At 38.5% G+C, this 20529-nt stretch overlaps 1 protein-coding gene across 2 annotated transcripts in view; it reads right to left on the bottom strand.

The window, feature by feature from the left end:
• Positions 1 to 20529, bottom strand: part of LOC147032935 (uncharacterized) — a 46463-nt gene that overhangs the window by 14391 nt on the left and 11543 nt on the right. The window contains exons 2-4 of one of the 2 annotated variants that reach the window (XM_085870961.1): positions 11414 to 12310; positions 9991 to 10131; positions 8884 to 9720 (exon numbers count right to left, since the gene is read on the bottom strand). In XM_085870961.1, the coding sequence (XP_085727087.1) occupies positions 8884 to 9720; positions 9991 to 10131; positions 11414 to 12299 (1864 nt within the window). In that variant the 5' untranslated portion in view covers positions 12300 to 12310. The remainder of the gene's footprint in view (positions 1 to 8883; positions 9721 to 9990; positions 10132 to 11413; positions 12311 to 20529) is intronic. The other variant, XM_085870962.1, reaches the window with a different exon arrangement.

The following is a 20529-nucleotide window of genomic DNA, read 5'->3' as shown; positions in this document are numbered from 1 at the left end:
CTTCAATTGGTTTATCTCCCTTTCCTGCTTCATTTGTTGTTCTTTTACTTTCTCCTTTAGTCTTGCTTTGGCTTCTAACTGTTCGATCTGCACAGTGTGGTTCCTTAACGTTTCATTCTCCGTTCTCTTTCTTTCCTCTCTTAACATCCTCAGTTCATTTTGTAATTCCGTCTTCTTGTTTTGGTGTTTCCGTAACTCAGAAGTTTTTTTTCCATTATTCCTCTCTCATCTTGCATGCTTCCTCCCTCATTTCATCCATTCTCTCACCGTATGCCTTCCTCATCTGCACACCACTTTCCAATGCTTCCTCCCTCAATTCGTCCTGTAGTTCTTCGAACTGTCTTGACTTTTCCAACAATTCTTCGTTCCTCTCCTCCAGATGTTTCTCTCCTCTTTTTATCTTCCGTTCTAGGCTTTCTCTTATCTGATTGCCTGATCTTACCTCTTCCTTCAGTTGTTTCAATTCCAAATCGCGTTTCCGTTTTTCCTCTTCCAGCTTTGTTTCCCATTCTTCCTCCAAGCTCTTCCTATCCCGAGAGTTACCAATTTGCTCCTCCTCTTTTCTTTTATTCAGTTCGCTCGCCTTTTGTAGCAAAAACCCACGAAAGCATTCTACTTTCGTCGTTTCTCCATGTAGTTCCATGCCTGTGTCGGCCAAGTCCTTTTCCAGCTCCTGAATTTGTTCCTGTGCATCGGCCAATTGTTGTGATTCCGTGTGCACATAATCCTCATGAACCCAGTCTGCGTTGGCCAAGTCCTTTTCCAGCCCCCGGATTCGTTCCTGTGCATCGGCCAATTGTTATGACTCCTTGTGCACCCAAGCCTCCTGAACCTCATCTGCGCGCCACTGTGCCTCGTCCAATTTAATCTGCAATTCTTCTATATAGTTATCACCACACCTCCACTGCCCCAAGGCATCAGACAATCATCCATGAAGCTCATGAATGTATGCGTCGTCGTCCTGCTTAGTTTCCCCCCGCGTTTTCCGTGTCCACGTGGCCTGAACCGGTGGGCGGGAGCACTTCCTTCGTGCCTTGCGGCTCGTTGCACTATAATTAGCCCCCTCTCGCTTCGTGTCGCGCCGAGATGGAGCCGCACCACCATTTTGCGAATCCATTTTCTTTACAATTTGCAAGTTTTTCCTCCGATCCGCTCAAGCATAAAATCAAATCAAATTTGGATGGTTTTTTTTTCGTAACCAATGTCCAGGGTGCGAAATGCACCAGTGGTCCAAATATCCCATTCCTGACACCAAAATTGTTGCGGATTCACGACGGAGGGATTCTCAATCCATTCCGGACACCAATTGTTAATGGCTTCCATGGTGTCGGGATTGGAGCTGTGTCGGCAATCACAGTCCTCAGCCGGTTTTTTTTTTGGTTTTGTTTTAACGAATCGGGCGTATCTATTGGCGTGACACGAAGTAATTCAAGGTGTAACTTCATCCGAATCAACCAGATTTATTGGGGACATCGGGAAACACAACACAAGCAAAATGCACGACAATGTTTTTATTAACTATCTTTAACCCGTTCTTAACTTGGGGACTACGGAGTACAGGTTTTGAGGGCGTCCTGACTGAAATATGCCTTATACAACACGTGCAGACAAAGACAGACAGCATGCATGCAGACAGAGTACTTGGTGATGTCTCATTGACAAGAGGAAAATGTCCAAAGCACAAATGTCACCCGCAACAGGCGGATGTCCACGGATTCGAGCTCCAGCTCGAACGCGCTGCGCGGAAAGATGGTGGCGCCGTACTCTTCCTGCTCAAGTCACCGCGTGCGCACGCTCTCCTCAGCGCGTTCCGGCCCCGTGCAATGTCGACGGCACAAGTCCGCCAGATCAACGATGGGCCTCAGCCGATCTCTCTCTCGGTCCAGCACACAAATCCAGGCCTGGCCTGTTCTCCAGACAAGGCCCAATTCGAGGGGCAGAGCTCCGCAGGCGGATCGACAACGTGTCGAGCCGTGAGGTGAGTACGGACGGAGGCTCCACGGCCAGACGCAGGCCGAATCTGTCCATCACCTCCCCGTACGAGTCGATCGTCGACTCCACGTGCAGGCAGCCTCTCAAAGCCGACTGCCATTTCTGTACCGGCAGATTACACACTGTCCCTCCTTCGTTCGCTCGCTTCCAAAAAGACGTCGCGCCTCGAGAGTGACTGTTTCCACACACCAAACCTCTTTACAAAGCTTTGGTTCGCTCGCTTCCAAAAAGACGTCGCGCCTCGAGAGTGACTGTTTCCACACACCAAACCTCTTTACAAAGCTTTGGTTCGCTCGCTTTTAATCACGAGCACGCTTCGAGACACGAGCACTCTTTCCTCTCAGCGACTGTCGTTTTCCAAACTGAGAACTCCTTTTTTCCTTCCTTTTTCCTTCGCTCATGGCGAGCACGCCTCTCTCGGCGAAAACCGACCAAAGCTCCTCTCCTTCACGTCACTTCTTCCCTCTAGCCACACCCTCTCTCCAGGCCCCCCCCCCCAGCCGACTGGGTGGGGCCTATCGTCCGTAGAGGAGAGGAAGAAGTGATCTCTCGTTTCACCACCACGGTACGAACATAAAAACAGCCTTTTACACCTCGTGACATACTTATAACGTACACTTTACCAAACAACCTAGCTATACATGCATTTAATGGGGGAACTGAGCTCATCCTATATTTAGTAGTCCAATAAGGGCCATTTCCATAACAATATGTATATATATATATATATATATATATATATATATATATATATATATATATATATTGTTATATATATATTTATATATATATATATATATATATATATATATATATATATATATATATATATAATGTTATTTATATATTTATAGATGTATTAAATAAAGAAGATATTTTGAGAAAAAAAAAAGATGTATAATTAAAAAAATTACCGTTATTTATAAAATACATTATAAATAAGCATTAAAATAATTTGTTGGTGGTTGCTAGGATATGCAGTGCAGCATGTTACAATTGGTTGTTAATGGCAGTTTGGATATTTGATTGACAGTTTGAGTCCGTGGTTGGATGGAGGTGCTGTGTAATGGACATGTCGACAAGGTAAAGTGTTAATCGCTTAATATATTATCATTTCAGTGGTGTATGATGAAAGTTATTTATATGTAGTAATATTTTTTAATAAAAGTAATAATTAAAGACGTTTGAATAAGGATATTGCATTGATGTGTTGACCGACTGTCTGGACACAACTTTGAGGTTGTGGATCCATTGATGTTAAGTAATCTACTGATGTGGACCTGCGACCGGGGTTGTGGATCTGCCATTTGGAGAGGTTCTGGAATGAAAAGATCAAAACCTCGATGATAAACGGTGAGCAGCTGGGAAATCAGAAAATTGTTTATAAGTTAAGGTTATAACTTCAAATAAAATGAACTTTTCTAAGTACCAACCAGTTCATAATATATCTGTGTTTGTGTGATTATATATGTGTGTGTGTGTGTGTGTGCGTGTGCGTGTGCATGTGTGGGGGGGGGGGTGTTATGTCTGGGTTCCTCCTTGGGACTACAGTGCAATAATGTATATGATAGACGAACGCTGTCTGTCTGTCCGTCACTCCCTGAAAACGCTTCTCGAAGAGATAAAAACTATTCAGTAAAAGTTGCTTCAAAGTAATCCAAACCTATTAATTTGAAATTTGAACAGGATTTACATATATTGGTCACAGAATGGGTTTAGCAAAAATCAGAATGATCGATTTTGCCATTTTGACATGTTAATGGTTTCCATGACAACAATTTCACTCCATCTTAATCAAATGGGAATTATTGTGAATTTATCACCACACCTCAATAATTTATCAAGATATCAAATTGAAACTTACAGAGGCAAGAGAACCCCAATTCTCCCGATGTAAATGTGTATTATATAACACAACCTGCTGGAAACAGGTACTACAAGTCACTCGCAAGTTGCCCGTGCCCGCACTGCATTCTAAACGGGGTAGGGATGCAAACAGAAAACAGAGGTAAAAGTGCAAACAGAATCTTCTGTCATCCAGCCGGCAAACTGGGACCACCAATTCACATTTATTGCCACATCTGATGCAATTTACATGCTCTAATGGCAGCGAGATGTTCCATTCGAAACTGTTTGTTTAATATATGTATTATTTTTTGATGCCGAGGGTGCATAATAAAATTTTGTGTTGGTGTCAAATCCAGTGACCAATTACAAATTAATAGATCTAGAAGATAACTAGAAAGCATCTCAAAATGCAAAGCCTGTCCACGTCTGCTTTGTACTCAAACTAAACTTGATGAAAACAGGCAAAAAAGGGAAGGAAATATTATTGCGTGTTCTCCAAATCTATATATAATGGAGCAAGTGTATGCAAGTATGTACGTATGCAAGTATGTATGTATATATGCTCTTCACCCATTGGTTGGACAGTTGACCTGACGTAACCCACAATTGTAACTTGAAATACTTAACCTGAAGTACCCAGGGGACCCAAAAGACACAAAGAGACTGTCTGGGACCCATGGAAATTCTGCATAATGTAAAATGTGACTTCAGGTGCTCACCCCCCCCCCAAACCCTTAACTCTTTCCAACACACACACACTATCCCAAGTCAACCCCCCTCCCAACTTTGTCCTTCCTCTGCCCCCCCCACCACCACACCCAAACTCTGTGCTCCCCTCCCCCTTTCTTCAAATCCTTAAAACCCCTCCCAACCCAAACTCCCCAACTCCCCCACCCCCCACCAAAAGCGTTAAACCCCTCAATGCCACCAGTGTACCCTCTCTAACCCCCCCCCCCAACCCAACTCTGTCATCCTCTCCCCCTTTCTTCTTCAAGTCCTCCACTGCCCCAAACCCCAAGCAGTCAACCTCCCTCCAAACCCCAAGTCCTCAATCCCCCCTCCTTCCCAATGTCTCATCTCCTTCTCCCAACTCCATGCACCCCCACCCTTAACTCTCTGTCCTTCTCTCCCCATTTCTTAACAATGTTACATAAAGAACTTTGGCACATGAGAAGCATTCTATCGTGCCTGCGTTGTTCCCGTATCTGTTTGTTAAGAACAATATAAAAAGTAAAGAAATACAGAACGTTACATTCACAATTCCTTCCCCCTTTCTTCCCTTATCCTTACTATAATGCACGGACTGGTGTTGGTATGTTTGTTTGTTTGTCACGCTACTCCTCCTACGGTTCTGAGCCGATACATCCAGACTTGCAACATCGGATCAGCGTGACCCCAATTAATGTATCCATCCATCCATTTGGACCACACTGTGCAAAGTGTTGGTGCTGCCTAAGCAATCTTCTTGGCGAGTGGGCACAATCCTGGACGGGTCACCACTCCAACACAGGATACCAGCAAGTTGGCACTCATTTTGCCGACCTCGGAAGGATGACAGGCAGAGTCAACCCCAACTGCTATCAATTCAACAGCCGAGTGGGATTGGAACTCAGGATCCTAGGATCCCAAGCCTACCACCCTAACCATTAAGCCAACACCAAGCATAATTAATGCATTGGGCTTTTTATCTTTGGGGGAGGGGAGGGGGATGAAAATTCTCGATGTAAATGTGTATCGTGTAGCACCCCTCCAGGTTTTCCCTGGTATTACAGGTCTTCACCATTTACAGTGCAGTATTCCTGTCCCCACGTTTTCCAGTAGATATGTTTTTGCTTCATGCGTTTTATTTTTTTGCCCACACAGAGTTGTCAGTTGCCTATACACCATCCAAATAAAGGTATGCGTCAGAAGAACGTGTTGCATGCTTGGAACAAGCTCACCCATGGGGTGGGTACTCTACTAGTTCTTTTAACAAAGGCTTGTTGCAAAATCTCAAAAGGTAAATAAAGAAACACGCAAGCGATTACAAAACCCGGCCATCTCGCACTGCTTGGTGGGCGGTCTATTAAGGCCTATTTGTATTTACTGTGACTTTGCCCTTTGACATTTTGACCCGATTATTAATTAGTCTTCTCCATATTCTCATAATAAATGTTTGTTGAAAATTTTGATTACAAAAAGGTCAAAAAAAAAAAACAACAATAATAAAATTGTGGCATAGACAGCCACACAGAAGTAATTGTGAAACCCTGTCTCCCACTGCGTGGTGAATGGGATGATAAGACGTGCCGTAGACATAAATGTGGTGGTATTAACCTTTTTGGAAAAAAGGAAAAAAAAGACATCTATTCATCCAAGTACTTACTTAATATGTAAGTCCATTTATAAAAACGACATCTTGCAACTTGTTGCATATTTCTTGAAAAACTTTCAAGCAGCACAGAAAGCATGCTTATATTATGATCTTGAGAAAACCAAGATCGTATGCTTATATGATCTTAGTTTTGTAAATGTTGGGTTATCCCAACAATTCTACTTGTCAGTTTATTTGGAGAAACAATACTGTACGGGACTGACGATACAATGCTTTTGACTGTGATTAAACATGCAGCTGTTTCTGTCTCCCCTTATGCAGGGAAGAAAGACATTGTTGTTACATCTGCCACCGAAGGTGGATGAAGGTTATGTTTTCACACGTTTGTTTGTTTGTTTGTTTGTTTGTTTGTTTGTGTATGAGCAGGATATCTCAAAAAGCTATGGACGAATTCGGACGAAATTTAGTGGACAGGTTGGGTGTGTGTTAAGGATGAATTAATTCGATTTTCTTGAAGATTCTAGTATCCAGATCTGGATCTTCACCAAAATCTACTAATTTCATCCTCGTCACACAACCAACCTGTCCACTAAATGATCACAAGTGTCAATCATCAAAAATCAGTCACAAAGTTAAGGTTTTTGTTTTGCCATGCCTCTGTATTTCAACCAATCCAGACAAGACTTTGCAGAAAAATACCATGCCAAAGCCACTTTGGGCTAAAGGAGATAAAATTGGTCTGGGGTCTTTCTTTTGATTTTACAGAGGTCAAAGTGGATGGAGGGTGGGACAAAGACGTCAGTCTTTTGTTCCGACAATGGGTTTCTGCCATCAACAGGGCCGGCATGAGATCGAATTATGCCCCAGGCAAGGGGTGTCTTCGGTGCCCCCTCTCCGTTTGTTCAACTTCTGAATACCTTATGATGGGGGTAGTGAGGGCACTTAGTCGTGAGTAGGTAGTGAGGGTAGGCAGTAGTGAGGGAGCAGCACTAGAGATAGATAGGAATGAAGTCTGAGAAATAGTTTGTATTGGCGATTAAACTTTTAATATGTGGATTCTTTATTCTGCAGGAAGGATTGTAAACAGAGTTGTGCGCAGTTTCGAAGGAGCAGGAGTTAAATACACTGAAGGAAGGGTAAATTACATCATATCGGGTCACGGCAGGAAGACACTAGTTGCGGTACACCAAGGAGCAAATGATTTTAGGAAAGTTTACTCAGGAGATTTGAGAAATAGGTATAGAATATTGGGTAAGTGGCTGAAAGCAAAGGGTTGTGAGGTAATCTTTTCTGGGATTCTCCAAGATTACGAAATGGAATAGAATTTATGAGCAGATCGATATATGCCAACCTATGGCTTGAAGAATGGTGTACTGAGGAAGGAAATGGCGGATCCAGGAAGGGGGAGGGGGGGTTCATTGGCTGCACGTGAATCCCCCCCCCTTCCGCCCTTACAAATATGTCACATGATCGTCATGCAAGGCATCACTGGACAATCGGCAATCACACTTCTTTTGCTTTCACTCGGCAATTCATCCGAGCCACGATACTTTACACCGCTGGTTCTGTATTAATCCCTGTGACTCAGTGATTAGTTTTGGCTCCAAAGAGAAAGGCAACATTTTCGGGATTGTACCCCACAGCAAAGCACAGTACAATCCTGAACTATTTCACCAGGTAATTCAAAGTTTCAGTAGCTACATCGTCCATTATAATTAATGATCTGATGATCCACAATGGCGAGTTTAGGTTGATTGCTCGGGGTCATTTTGCCGCATTTTGTGCTTGGCCGTTCGATATTTTCATTGATTTGTGTTGGAAACATTTTGTGTATTTACATTGTTGTTGTAAAGATCCGTCGCAAAGATTCTAAAATCTTCAGCCTTTCTTTAGAATAAGTTAGTGACAGGCCTGAGGCCTTTGTCAAGTCGCTCAATATTCCCAAATTTTCCTGTGGAGAAAGTAAATATGACCGGACACTGCGAGTTCTGGATAGATTAACCGGTTTTTCCTCGACGATTACATTGACTTGAATAAGACTTGGTGGTATATTTCATCATATGAGAACATCTTAACCTCACATGAACCCCCCCCTAAAAAAAAATTCTGGATCCACCCCTGGAAGGTTTGTGAGCAGGATATTTTAAAAAGTTAGACAGATTCGGATGAAACTTGGACAGGTTTGGTGTATGACAAGGACAAATTGATTCGATATTGGTGAAGATCCTGGTCCGGCCTATTCGTGGGATACAAAATGTAAACTGTTCAGCCTGGCAGATGTATGCACCCTACCGAGTGCCATTAGTTTCATTTTTAACACACTGGTCCTGGTAATATCCCCAAATCTGCCACAATTCTTTCATCCCCATTACTCACCCCATTCCGCATATGAAATTAAGTCGTTGACTGTTCGGAGTTATTTAATCTGGTGTTGGCGTTGCCCAGACATGATGGACTAAATGGCCTCCTCCTGCATCACATTTCCTTGCTATAGCTTTATGGCAGCCAGTGCCAGCCCGAGGAGGTTGCCTGCGTCGCCTGTCCCTAAATCTAGCCCTAGCCATCAACATCAGCTCATCCTTCTTTCCCACTTGGTTAGCACACCAAAATCAACTTACTGTTGATTTCATCCATTATTCCACCTGTCCGCCGACACAGATCAACATGAGCCTTCACTAGCAAGATTAGTTTTCATTCTAGTCATTTCATGCAGTATCACATATACCCACCTGCATCGTGTGTCGTCTCATGCCGGCGAAGCTGCACATGCTGCCGAAATGTACGTCCACAAGTTGTGCAGTAAAATGGCTTTTCCCCAGAGTGGATGCGTTGATGTTGAACAAGGTTAGTGCGGCCGGTGAATTCTTTGCCACAATCTGTGCAACGAAATGGCCGTGCTACGCTTCCACCTGGGCCACGTCCATGGATCCGTCGATGATTAAGCAGGTTAGTGGGTGTTGCAAAGGTCTTGTAACATTCAGGGCACTGGAAAGGGCGCATGCCACTGTGTGTAAGACGATGCCGAGACAAATATGATGATGTGGCAAAACATTTACCACATGCATCACAAACAAACTTCTTGATGCTTGCATGCGTCTTGCGGTGAATTGCAAGGTTCTCAGGGTGGGCAAAAGACTTGCCACAATTATGGCATGTGTATGGCCTTTCACCCGTGTGCAAGGCAGAATGTCGTTTTAGAGATGATGCACGGGCAAACGCCTCATTACACACGAGACAAGTGTAAGGCCTTTCTCCTGTGTGCTGACGTGTGTGCAGCTTGAGCGAGTGTTTCAGAGTGAAGTGCTTTCCGCATTCTGCACATGGAAACTTCATTTTCTTTTGTGAGCCTTCTTGGCCTTGGTCATTCGAGGTCGTGTTTTCCATCCCTGTTTCTACCACTGGAATATTGTAGCCATCGCCGTTCTGTGAATGCCGAGTTAACATTGGGAGGATGATTGTGGCATTGATGTTGGAAGAGCCCGGGCAACTGATGTCAGTTACATTATCGGCACCACCAGCAATCTTCTGTGTAGTTGGCATTGTCTGGATTACAGCCACTGCCACAGCTAAACATGCCAGGTTAAAAAACAACAACAAAAAAAAGAGATAAAGATGGCATGAGAAATTCATCAGTATAAACAACATAAAATAAGCAAGTAATAGATCACCACTCTTCCTCCGTAACAATATAGAACAATGGAATTTCTACTCGACAAAGAGAAAGGCACGTAACCTCAATGCTGCATCAAAAATAGATCAATTACTCATAACAGAACAACAAAAGGTGCTAACATTTCGAGAAACCTTTCAATTGATTAATGTATAAAACGTCGTACTGTTTTCTCCATTTGTTCCAGTAGTTTCAGCACCAAGCATCAAATGCAGCTCATCCATTGTTACCGATATCTCGAGGCCATCAAGTTCATGCGGAACCTTCTCACTTGCGCTTTCCACCACTGTGCCTGAAGAAAGGATAACTATCTGGAGGTTTAGCATTACACGACTGAAGTTTGCATATTATTCTTGATAGTGACATGAAAAAAGGGGTAACGCAATGTGAAATATAATCTAGATTCAAGGAATAAATAATACAAGCAACAACTACAACCATAAAAAAAACTTTAATGGAACTGGGCTGGACATGTAGCAAAGAGAATGGACAACTGGTACACAAGAGAAATTTCAAATTGGCAACCAAGAAAATGCCCTGAAAGAAGCTGAGGCAGACCAAAGATCAGACGGAGAAATGAAATTGAAAAATTGTGCAGACCACAACGGCCTCAGGCTGCATTGAAGAGAACAGAATGGACTGTTATAACTAAAAGAGGAGTTTCCTTAGAAGGAACTTCAATGCAGGAGGAGGTCATTCGGTCCATTAAAGCCTGTGCTAATGTTTCCAACTTTTGGTTGTTTGTCTGTGATCTAACCTTATAAATGCTTTTCATCAAACAAGGAAGCAGCACGTTCCATTTTTAAGTCTTTGGTATGACTCCGCCAGGGGTCAAACCACCGATCTCATACACTCAGAGTGGACGCTCTAACCATTACACCACCGAGTCTAGTAAAAAAAGATGTCGGATAACAAAATGAGATATGACATGGTTTAGTGTGTAGTCTAACTGGAGAATGGGAATTAAAGGCTACATGGTTTATAGAAGTGATAGGAAAGAGAAAAAGGGAGGAGATGCAGCAATATGGGTGAAAGACTATTGTATTGAGAGAAAGGCATGACATTAATGCAGAGGATATAAATTAGGGATTGTAAGAATAGTAAGATACTTGTGGGATGCTTTTACAGGGCTCCTGGAGTGAGAAGAACAAGAAACCAATGGATCAGACAAATATCCAAATTCAATGGCATTGGTAAAAATTAAAAAACTGAAATGGTACCAAGCTGAACACATACATGGAACAGACAACTGATGGAGAAAATAATTACAAACTGACAATCGAGAGAAGGACTGGGAAGAAGCAGAGGAAGACCGAAGATTACATGGAGAGATATAAATGAATAATTCACTGGCATATAATAGCAGAGAAGAGAAAATAATGGACAGTGTTGAAGGAGGACTTCCTGGAGTGGACTGACAGCGTCGCCAAGTCAAGTCGACAAGCCATAAGCACACTTATTTCGCCAAATGTCCTTGGCCTGCATGTGATGCATGTACAAGCTCTTCCCTGTGCCTTAGACATCAAAAAAAAAATAATAAAATAAAAAAAAACAAACAAAAAAAAAACTTGACAGTATGGTCCATGTACCTCTGGCTTGGGGTGCTGTTATGACACTCGATTTGGAGTTGGAGAGTGATCCGAAACCAGACACGTTCGCAGCAGTGACTCGAGACATAGCGCTGTGTGCTTTACGTCGGTGGTGGTTAAGGTTGGTGTGGAAGGAAAACTTTTTTCCACAATCGATGCAATCAAAAGGCTTCACGTCAGTGTGCACAAGCTGGTGCTTGAGCAAATAGGATGATGTAGCAAAGCCCTTGCCACAAGTCTCACACATGTATGGTTTCACAGCCGAATGGATCTTGAGGTGGATTGAGAGGTTCTCAGAGTGTGCAAATGCCTTGCCACACACCTCACACACATATGGCTTCTCCCCTGTATGTATTGCACGATGACGTAAAAGTGATGACAAGCGAATAAAGGTTGCTTCACACTCTGTGCAATGATATGGCCGCTCACCAGTATGCTGTCGCATGTGTATTTTTAGGGAATACTTTAGAGTGAACAGTTTTCCGCAATGCTCACACTGGAACTCTGAGCCAAGTTTGTTCTCTTTACTGACAGTGGCGGAACTACTCCCACTTTTCTCGTAAACACCACAATTTTTGTTGAGACTCTCACTTGAGGTGTTGTGTTGGATGTTGTCCTCCAAATCTCGTCCACCATATTGTACCGATTCAATTCCTAGTTCCTGCATTTTACATACATTCAAAGCCTCGATCTCACTTGCCTTAACAGAATGTTCTGAATTTGTTTGAAAAACATCCTCTGCATTAACAGCTTCCATCATGTTGCCCACAAGGTCTCCACAAATCTTAGCCATGCCACCTACATCCAGGAAAGAATCAAAATTTATGATGTGACTTTCTGCATTGACCTTCTCCATTTCTGCAGTCTCCACCTCAATGAGCATCATTTTCTCTCCACCTGTGAAAAGTGAAGCAACAAAATAATTTTGATCATGTAAAAAAAAAAATAATAAATAAGAGTTAACATACAATCTCCAAATAGAAAAGAGCATTCAAGTGAAATGTAGCAATAACATACTCATAAAAAAAAATTCAGCAACTAGAACGGCACTTGGTAGAGCGCATACCTCTGCAGGCTGAACTGTTTACGTTTTGTATCCCACTGATGGCCAGATCTGCATCCATACCTTAAAGAAAATCCAAGCGGCTTGCTCTCATCATCAAACCAACTCATCCACCAAGTTTCGTCCGAATCTGTCCACAACTTTTTGAGACATTGTGTTACATATAATAATTTTTGGCTTAATCTCTCGATGGTGAAGAACCACTTTAAAAATTCCAACATCAGGATCCAAAGCCGGATCTTCACCAAAATCTAATCAATTTGCCTTTATCACACACCCACCAACCGGTCCACAAAGTTTCGTCTAAATCCATCCATAACTCTGAGATATCCTACTCACATGACAAACACACAGATGGGTGAAAATATTATCTCCGGTCACCTTCGGTGATAGAGGTAATCGGAGTTTTTAGGGTTGTACTGTTTTGTACAGCAATACCTCACTTAACGCTACCCCCGTAGAATGCCGATTCATTCTTGAGCCCTTTCTCCTGGAGAAAAGCTTTATTATTTAGATTTATTATTAAATTTAATTTATTATTAACTTTATTTATTATTAAAGAGAAAAAAGGTATTGTATAATGTAATACTGTTGTTTTTTAGAAAATTCATAAATGTCTTGTTATAAAACTCTCTACCCTCATCAGTCCACATTTTTTTAGGTTTTCTCTTACTATTATTAAATATCTGTTGAAAGGCTAACATAAGAGTATTACCTGTTTTGTTTTTTAAAGGGACAACCCATGCATATCTACTCCTCAAATCAATAACGAGTAAAGCATACTTGTACCCCTTATCATTATTGAGTTCAATCAAATCAGCAGACCAGATATAATCAACTTCCTTGGAATAAACCTTCCTTCTACGAAACTTTGTGATTATTGCTTTTTGTAATTCATCAGCTAATTGCTCTTCAGTCTTAATGACATCATTAGAGCCAATAAGTTTTTTGAATTTCCAAGTCCAAGTTTCAATTTAGCACTGACCATCTTATTCACGATGAACCTATCAACTTTTTCTCTCAAGGTTGGATTTTGCATCAGAGACAAATTATACAACATTTCTCTATCGGCTTCATGTTTTTCTTCCAAAGTTGTGGTATTCCCATAATCAATATCGTGCCTCATGCACACTTCATCAACCCTATTGATGGGCTTACTCCATGATTTAGGATTGTCTGCCTCATCTAATCTTTTATCCAAGTTTGTGCCTGGACCACAGAAAGAATACCCTGGTAGGTGTAATTCCCCTGGTATTCCAGTAGTTGTAAATTTACTTCCTGAGAAAAACTTTTGTATATCTCCTCCAAGTTTGTGTTTGGAGATAATTGATTTTTTTTTGAACCACACACCGAACATATACCTTTTTGTATAACCCTGTTATTTTTACTTTTAAAATATGAAATTTTTTAGTATTAGTTTTCTTTTTACATGTAAAAGAATAACTCATTTATTTATGAGAAAAATTCCTACAGAGAGAGAAAACCTTTGTAGTTTCCAACATGCACATTTGAATCTTAATTTTTAAAACATAAAGAATCCTTAGAAATGCCTTCACTCTCTCCTCCATTTATTTAAGAAAAAAAATGAAAAACTTGAATTAAAATCAATATCTTGCCGATGACAATAGTCTTATCGAAAATATTGCAAATAGACTTGTCAATTCTTTGTTTTCCTTCTCGGTGGGTTGTTATTTTCTGTAATACCTCCAATCTTTTTTTCATCTCACTGGTTTACATATTTATTCAGTCTCGCTCTTTCCTCCCTCTCCTCCTTCTCTCTCTTCTCTCTTTCCTCCTTCTCTTTCTTCTCCCTCTCTTCCTTCTCCCTCTCTTCCTTCTCTCTCTTCTCCTTTTTCTCAACTCCTTCCTATCCTTGAATCACTTACACCCCATAGAGTATCATACATGTATTCAACAGGATTTCTTGTTATTACTGTATCTAAAATAATTTTTTTTTACAACAGGAAACCAATAAAATTTCTTTTGAATTTCTGAAAGAGCCTTACGTTTTCTTAACTTTATAATTTTTTTCATTATTTAACATTCTAATTAAATCTAAAGTTGTCGGTTTATCAACATCAGCATAATGCCAATCTTTTATTGAAAATATCTCATTCTTATGTTGTCGAACATATTTATTAAAATACCGAATACCCTTTTCTTGAAGGTATGCTTGGACATAGAAATGATAATTTTCTTGAAGCCTTCTTGCCGTCATTTATGTATTAGAAATATATGTTAGAATAATATTATAACACGAAAACACCTCCCCATTTTCCCACAGTTAAATCATTTTGTATTTCCTTCCTTATTATACATAATCCAGTTTTTTCTGTTTTCATGATATAAACTAGGGCAAAACCATTATTATATTTACCCTTATTAAATTATTTTATTTGTTGTTTACTAATCATGCTTTCACAAAACTCATTCTCTATACCAAGTGGATAATATTCTTTCTTACGAGACTGATTTAATTGTTCCAGGTCTTCTCGGTCAATTTTAAATGACCAATTATACCCTAAATCATTCATAACATACCCCCATTGTTCTATTATCATACAAACGATATGCCCTTCTTTATAAAAATTTATTTTAATTCGAACTGTGAATTCTGTATGAGCTGGAGATAAAATCAACACTTCTGTATCTTTGGAATACGCGGCCGTTTTATTTAAGGATATATATATATATATATATATATATAATATATATATATATATATATATAATATATATATATAATATAATATATATATATAATATATATATATATTATTTATATATATATATATAATATATATATATATATATATATATATATATATATATATATATTGTGATAAATCACTTAATCTCACCAAGTCATTCGTGTCAGTCGGGGCTGGATATTTTTTTAATCTATAAGCATTTTTCATATTAATATTTTTGTCGTTCAGCCTGTGCCTTTGTGCAATAATTTGACAAATCAATATCCAGTTCTTGGGATACACCAAAGATAGAACCATCTTTACCAACATAAGTCATTTATATTAGATTAAAAATAATGTCATTAAAAATTATTTTTGTTGAGTTGAAATAAAACATATAGACATAATTGACCACAACACTTGGAATGTTTGATAAACACCATTCTGTAAGAATTTTATGACTTCAACAGGTGGTGGAAGACCAAAACTATCAAAATAATATTTGTCTTGACTATTAAAAATACAAACCCAATGAGAACCGTTCCCATTATTATCTGCTAAGTTCATAATAATATTCTTTGTATGTTTAGGCACGTTTGTTCATTCATCTCTCATACAAATAACCACATTATGAATTTTTAATTTCTTACAATATTTGACAAGTTTTAAATTTGATGTTGTATTCTTTGCAAATTCTTTAAACCACTCATCATGCTCATTTATTTATTAGAAAGATATAATCCATTGCCTCTTTTAATTAATTTTACACCTACTTGTGCGATCGAAGAAAGCATATCTCCAACTAACAATCTCGCTTTATCAGGCAGACCTTCAAGCTTTTGAGCAAAATCTACAATTACACCACTTCCACTAATTTGTTTCTCCAACTCTTTGTTATGTCTTTCCAATTCTTTTTGAGCCCGGAGTTGAGCCTTCCTTTCGTTGGCAGTTTTCACCGCTGTTGAAATACCACCCGTCAATGCTCCAACCGCACTTAAACCAGCAAATAAAGGAATTAGAAATGGGAGAAATCCTCCACTCGTCTCTCTTATGGAATATTTTTTCAACATTGGTTTTGTCATTTTAATCTTAAGTGAGCCAGTATCGTTCAAGATTTTAACCTGTTCTCTTGTGAGCAAAACATCAATTCTTACTGCTCCTTTTCTCTGAATTGTATTAACGTTAATCGTACAAGGCTTTTGATTTTGAACACAAGATGATAGTTGATGAAGATTGATTTGATTACCATATACCCCAGTTGGTACTTTGCCACTCATTTATTTAACAAAAAATTATGCGAGACTAATCATAACACCATTATCTGTATTAATCTGTCATTCTGTTTCTTCCAAAAGCAAACAATATGCATCAACTTCTTCACTCTCTCCTCTTTCAATGTATAGGGAAGTATCCACTCGATTAGACTTTATAGTTTCCTTTTGAGCACTCAGGTCAAACGCATAGATTGTATGCAAACTTTTAAATGCTGTCATATCCAAAATAGGTTCTTTATTTCCATGACTTTCACACACCTTTTGGTAAGACTTGTATGCTTCAGCAAAATCATTTTTTCACAATTAATTTCCAATCTATCTCGTGGATAAAATGTTCCATCTCGAGAAACACGAAGTTGTTTCACCTTAGCATTATCACTCAATGCATTATTCTTATCAGTAGCAGTATCGCCATCTGGTTTTTAAAAAATGATCCACAGATATCGTGGCTTTCCTTCCAGTACACCCAAATTCCATGTGTAAGCGGTTTGGTTTAGTTTAACGTGTTGACATCTTCTTTTGAGGTATGATACACTGAGTGGTTTCTTTGAGTTAAGTCTTCTATTCAACATCTCTTCTGTTTTAAGATTAGGAGTATATTCACTAATATACCAACTCATTTCATCAATTACGAATTTATTCTGATCACCAAAAGCACTAGCAACACCAAAAAGTAATCTATTTTCATGATCATTCCTTTGTAGTTGAAATCTAATTTTAAGACCATACAGAAATTTATCATGATCACAAAATCCAAATATACCTTTAAGAGGAACTGCCACAGTAAAACTATTAACTGCTTTTGTATCATCAGTATATGTTCCTTTCCTTTGAGTAATATCCAGGGTCTGTGGTTGTTCCCGTTGACATATCAGGAATAAAACCTTCGACAGCCCCCTTTCCCATTCTATCACTGAATGTATACAGTGTAAATTTCATCATTTCAGATACAGCAGAGACATAATCAACTGCTTCAACTTCTTGTGTTCCAATGTACAAACAAACACGATCAAACATTTTCCAGAAGAAATCATTTACGAGTGCAGCGTTTGTGTTATTCCCAGCCTTAGTGAATGCAAATTTACACAACAAGAAACTTTCGGATAGATTCAAATAAGTTTGTTGATTATTATTTATTTCAAAACTTTTTGTACCATTTGTATTCCAGTCTGTTCCAGTTATTGCATTTACCTTGAAGTAATACTCTTTTATCGTGGAGTTTGAGATGATAATATTATCATCCAAATCATAGATACTATCAATTGCTTCCATACTTGTATTTATTTAGGAAAAAAGATGTTAAAACTTTTGAAACCCTGAACCAAGTATTTGAATTATTTTGTGTCATTCTTGGGGGGACAACCAAGTTTTGCCTTTCTTAATTTCTTTTATTGCTTGTAATTTATGAGATTCCTTTTGGGTATCTTTTATGCTCTTTACAGCACCTGCTACATTTCCCACAGCAGAAGCAGTTGAACCAATTAGGTCTTTATGTTTAAGAATAGTTGAACCAATACCCATTAGAGTATCAATTATCCCATCTACTCTAAATTGATGTCCGACACCCCTTTGTCTCTTAGGTTTATAGTATCCCCTACCAAGATACATACCTTCACCCTTGTAGTATGGGGAAAGGAACATCCCATCCCCTGTAATTATTTTATATTTTCTCAACTAGTGTTTCCTCACAATAACCATCGTATTTATTTATTGGAAAACTTCACGTAGGTGAATTCTGATGGATATAACTTCTCCATTAAAATAAATCATACAATTATCTTGGTCGGTTATCCTAAAATTTACTCTGTGTATGTTTTTTCCTGACACCTGGAGATAAACCAGATTTTTGGGTTCCATAATGAATTTATAACCAATTGGGGTTGAGTATGTGCTGAATGAAAATATTGTATTTGTTTTTATTCCATCATTATAAGCACCATTAATCAAATCACAGTGAATTAATACCGAATTTATTCCTGAGGATATTTGAATGACATTATCACTGTAAAACGTCCCATTAATTTCAATCTTTTTTGAGGAGAAACCCAATAACTCTCTAAATGAATTATCAATTGTGAAATCAACCTTGTAGTTATTTTTAAGTTTAATCGTTGATTTTGAAGTATGTTTTTGAATGTCCATAACAATATTTTTGGTTCATCACCATGTTCTTTCATAAGACGAGAAATTTCAGAAGATATTTGAGAAATCTCATATGCTCCGGGTAAGACTGTTATCGTTTTCTATCCACTTCCCGGATTATAACTAAACTTGTCATTTTTATCAGTTATATTAAATACGGTTTTTTAGTTTCCATGGACAATAAAGATGCCTCATATTCTTTTGTTGGGTCAAGTTGTAGTGGGTATGGGAATGAAGATGTGTGGTCGCTTGTTGTGAAATTAAAACTCAGGATTGTGCTTCTCATCTTATTTAATACGAGATAAAATGTCTTTATATTGAGATTTATTAATTATTTTAATGTTCATCAACTGGTCTAAAATGGCTGATGCTTCATTAAAACAATTATTATTTCCAGCCTTCTTACTCCCTAACAACAATAACAATCTATTAACTAATTGCGATGGGTCATTTGGAAGAAAACTAATACCTGAACTAAGGATACTTAAAGCCTGAATAATGTGTTTCTCCTTCTCATTTTTCCTACTTTTACCAGAAATACTAACCCTATAATTAAGAGTGTTCAGCAGATGAATATATACTCTATCATCATTATTTTTTCATATCCAATGGTTTATCAATATACTTTGATTCATCCCTCACAGTTGAACCTTGTCTTCCATCTTTTCTGAGAAGAAACATTAATCTCAGAGTTAGTTTAACAGGGGGTTGAGCAGAACCCAAGAACTTTAATTCATCATTAAATATCAATACCTTTTCTTGAACAAGATGAAATATTGCTGGTTGTTCTGTTGGAATGAGCCCTGCTTTGGTTTTTGAATCCGCTGAATATTCATTGTTTTGAAGAGCATTCACAATATAATCAGGGGGTCGATTAATCTCTTCCAGTTGTTGAAATAAACCTTCATCATCATATTCTAATTCTCCTAAATGCTCTAATTCTTCCTCAGTCATTTGATCAAAATCTTTTAACATTTGAAGTTTTTTAGGAGTATATTCTAATGTGGGAACTGTGGAAACATCTTAAATTTTTCTTGGGAGGTTTTAAAAAGTGGTTTAAAAAATTTCTCTTGTTTTATTTCAAATGCTTCTTCGCCCGTTAGTTTCTGTCTGCGTTTCTTCTTTATGTCTTCCTGTTGTTTTACAACCTTTGAAACCAACTCTTGATGTTCCTTAAATATTCTTGCTCTTTCTTTCGTATCCATTTATTTATTGGAAAATATCATTTAATATCTCATCTTGTTTCACAACAATATATTTATATTTTTCAGTCGTCTGCTTCATGTAATCCCCAAATTCCTTTCTACTACATAATGTAGAACAATTATCTCTCCAAAAATTGTTTACATCTATTGAATTTAACTTGAATAAAATAAAAGTATTAGGATTGTTTCTGATGGAACGACGAGGAAGTTGAAAGTATGATTGACTAAGATAAATACAATTACAAGAAGAATGTCTCCCTCTTGTGTAGTAGCTGTCAATTACCGTTTGGTTTCTCTCATTAACACAATCAAAGATAATGAGGTTCTTTTTTGATTTATCCAAATCTTGGGGAGACGGTATATCATCCATATTATCACGAAGAATACAAGTTATCGGTTTTGATTTCTTTTTACATCTGTATATCACAAAATAGTTGAATTATATCTTCAATGTTATAATCATTTAGGTTTTTTTGAAGTTTAAATAAACCGATTATATCTCCTTTTTGAAGACCAGCATTAAAACCTTGTGAGAGTATTTGATACTCTCGTTGAAAACTCGACTTTGTGAAAATTATTAAATTATCATAATCGAAAAAGTTGGGAGTCAGGAGCATCTTCAAAAGTAAGCAGGTTTTTCCACATCCCCTTGAACCAACTATGAGACATCTTAATGAATTTGGAAGATTTTTATGATTGTTAAATTTTATCTTATTTTCCCAAATGGGTAAAAAAAAATCATT

This window comes from Eptatretus burgeri, chromosome 2 (genome assembly GCF_056783735.1).
Source record: "Eptatretus burgeri isolate ZD-2024b chromosome 2, Ebu_testis_v1, whole genome shotgun sequence".
NCBI lineage: Eukaryota > Metazoa > Chordata > Myxini > Myxiniformes > Myxinidae > Eptatretus > Eptatretus burgeri.
This window is presented reverse-complemented; position numbering and strand designations above follow the sequence as displayed.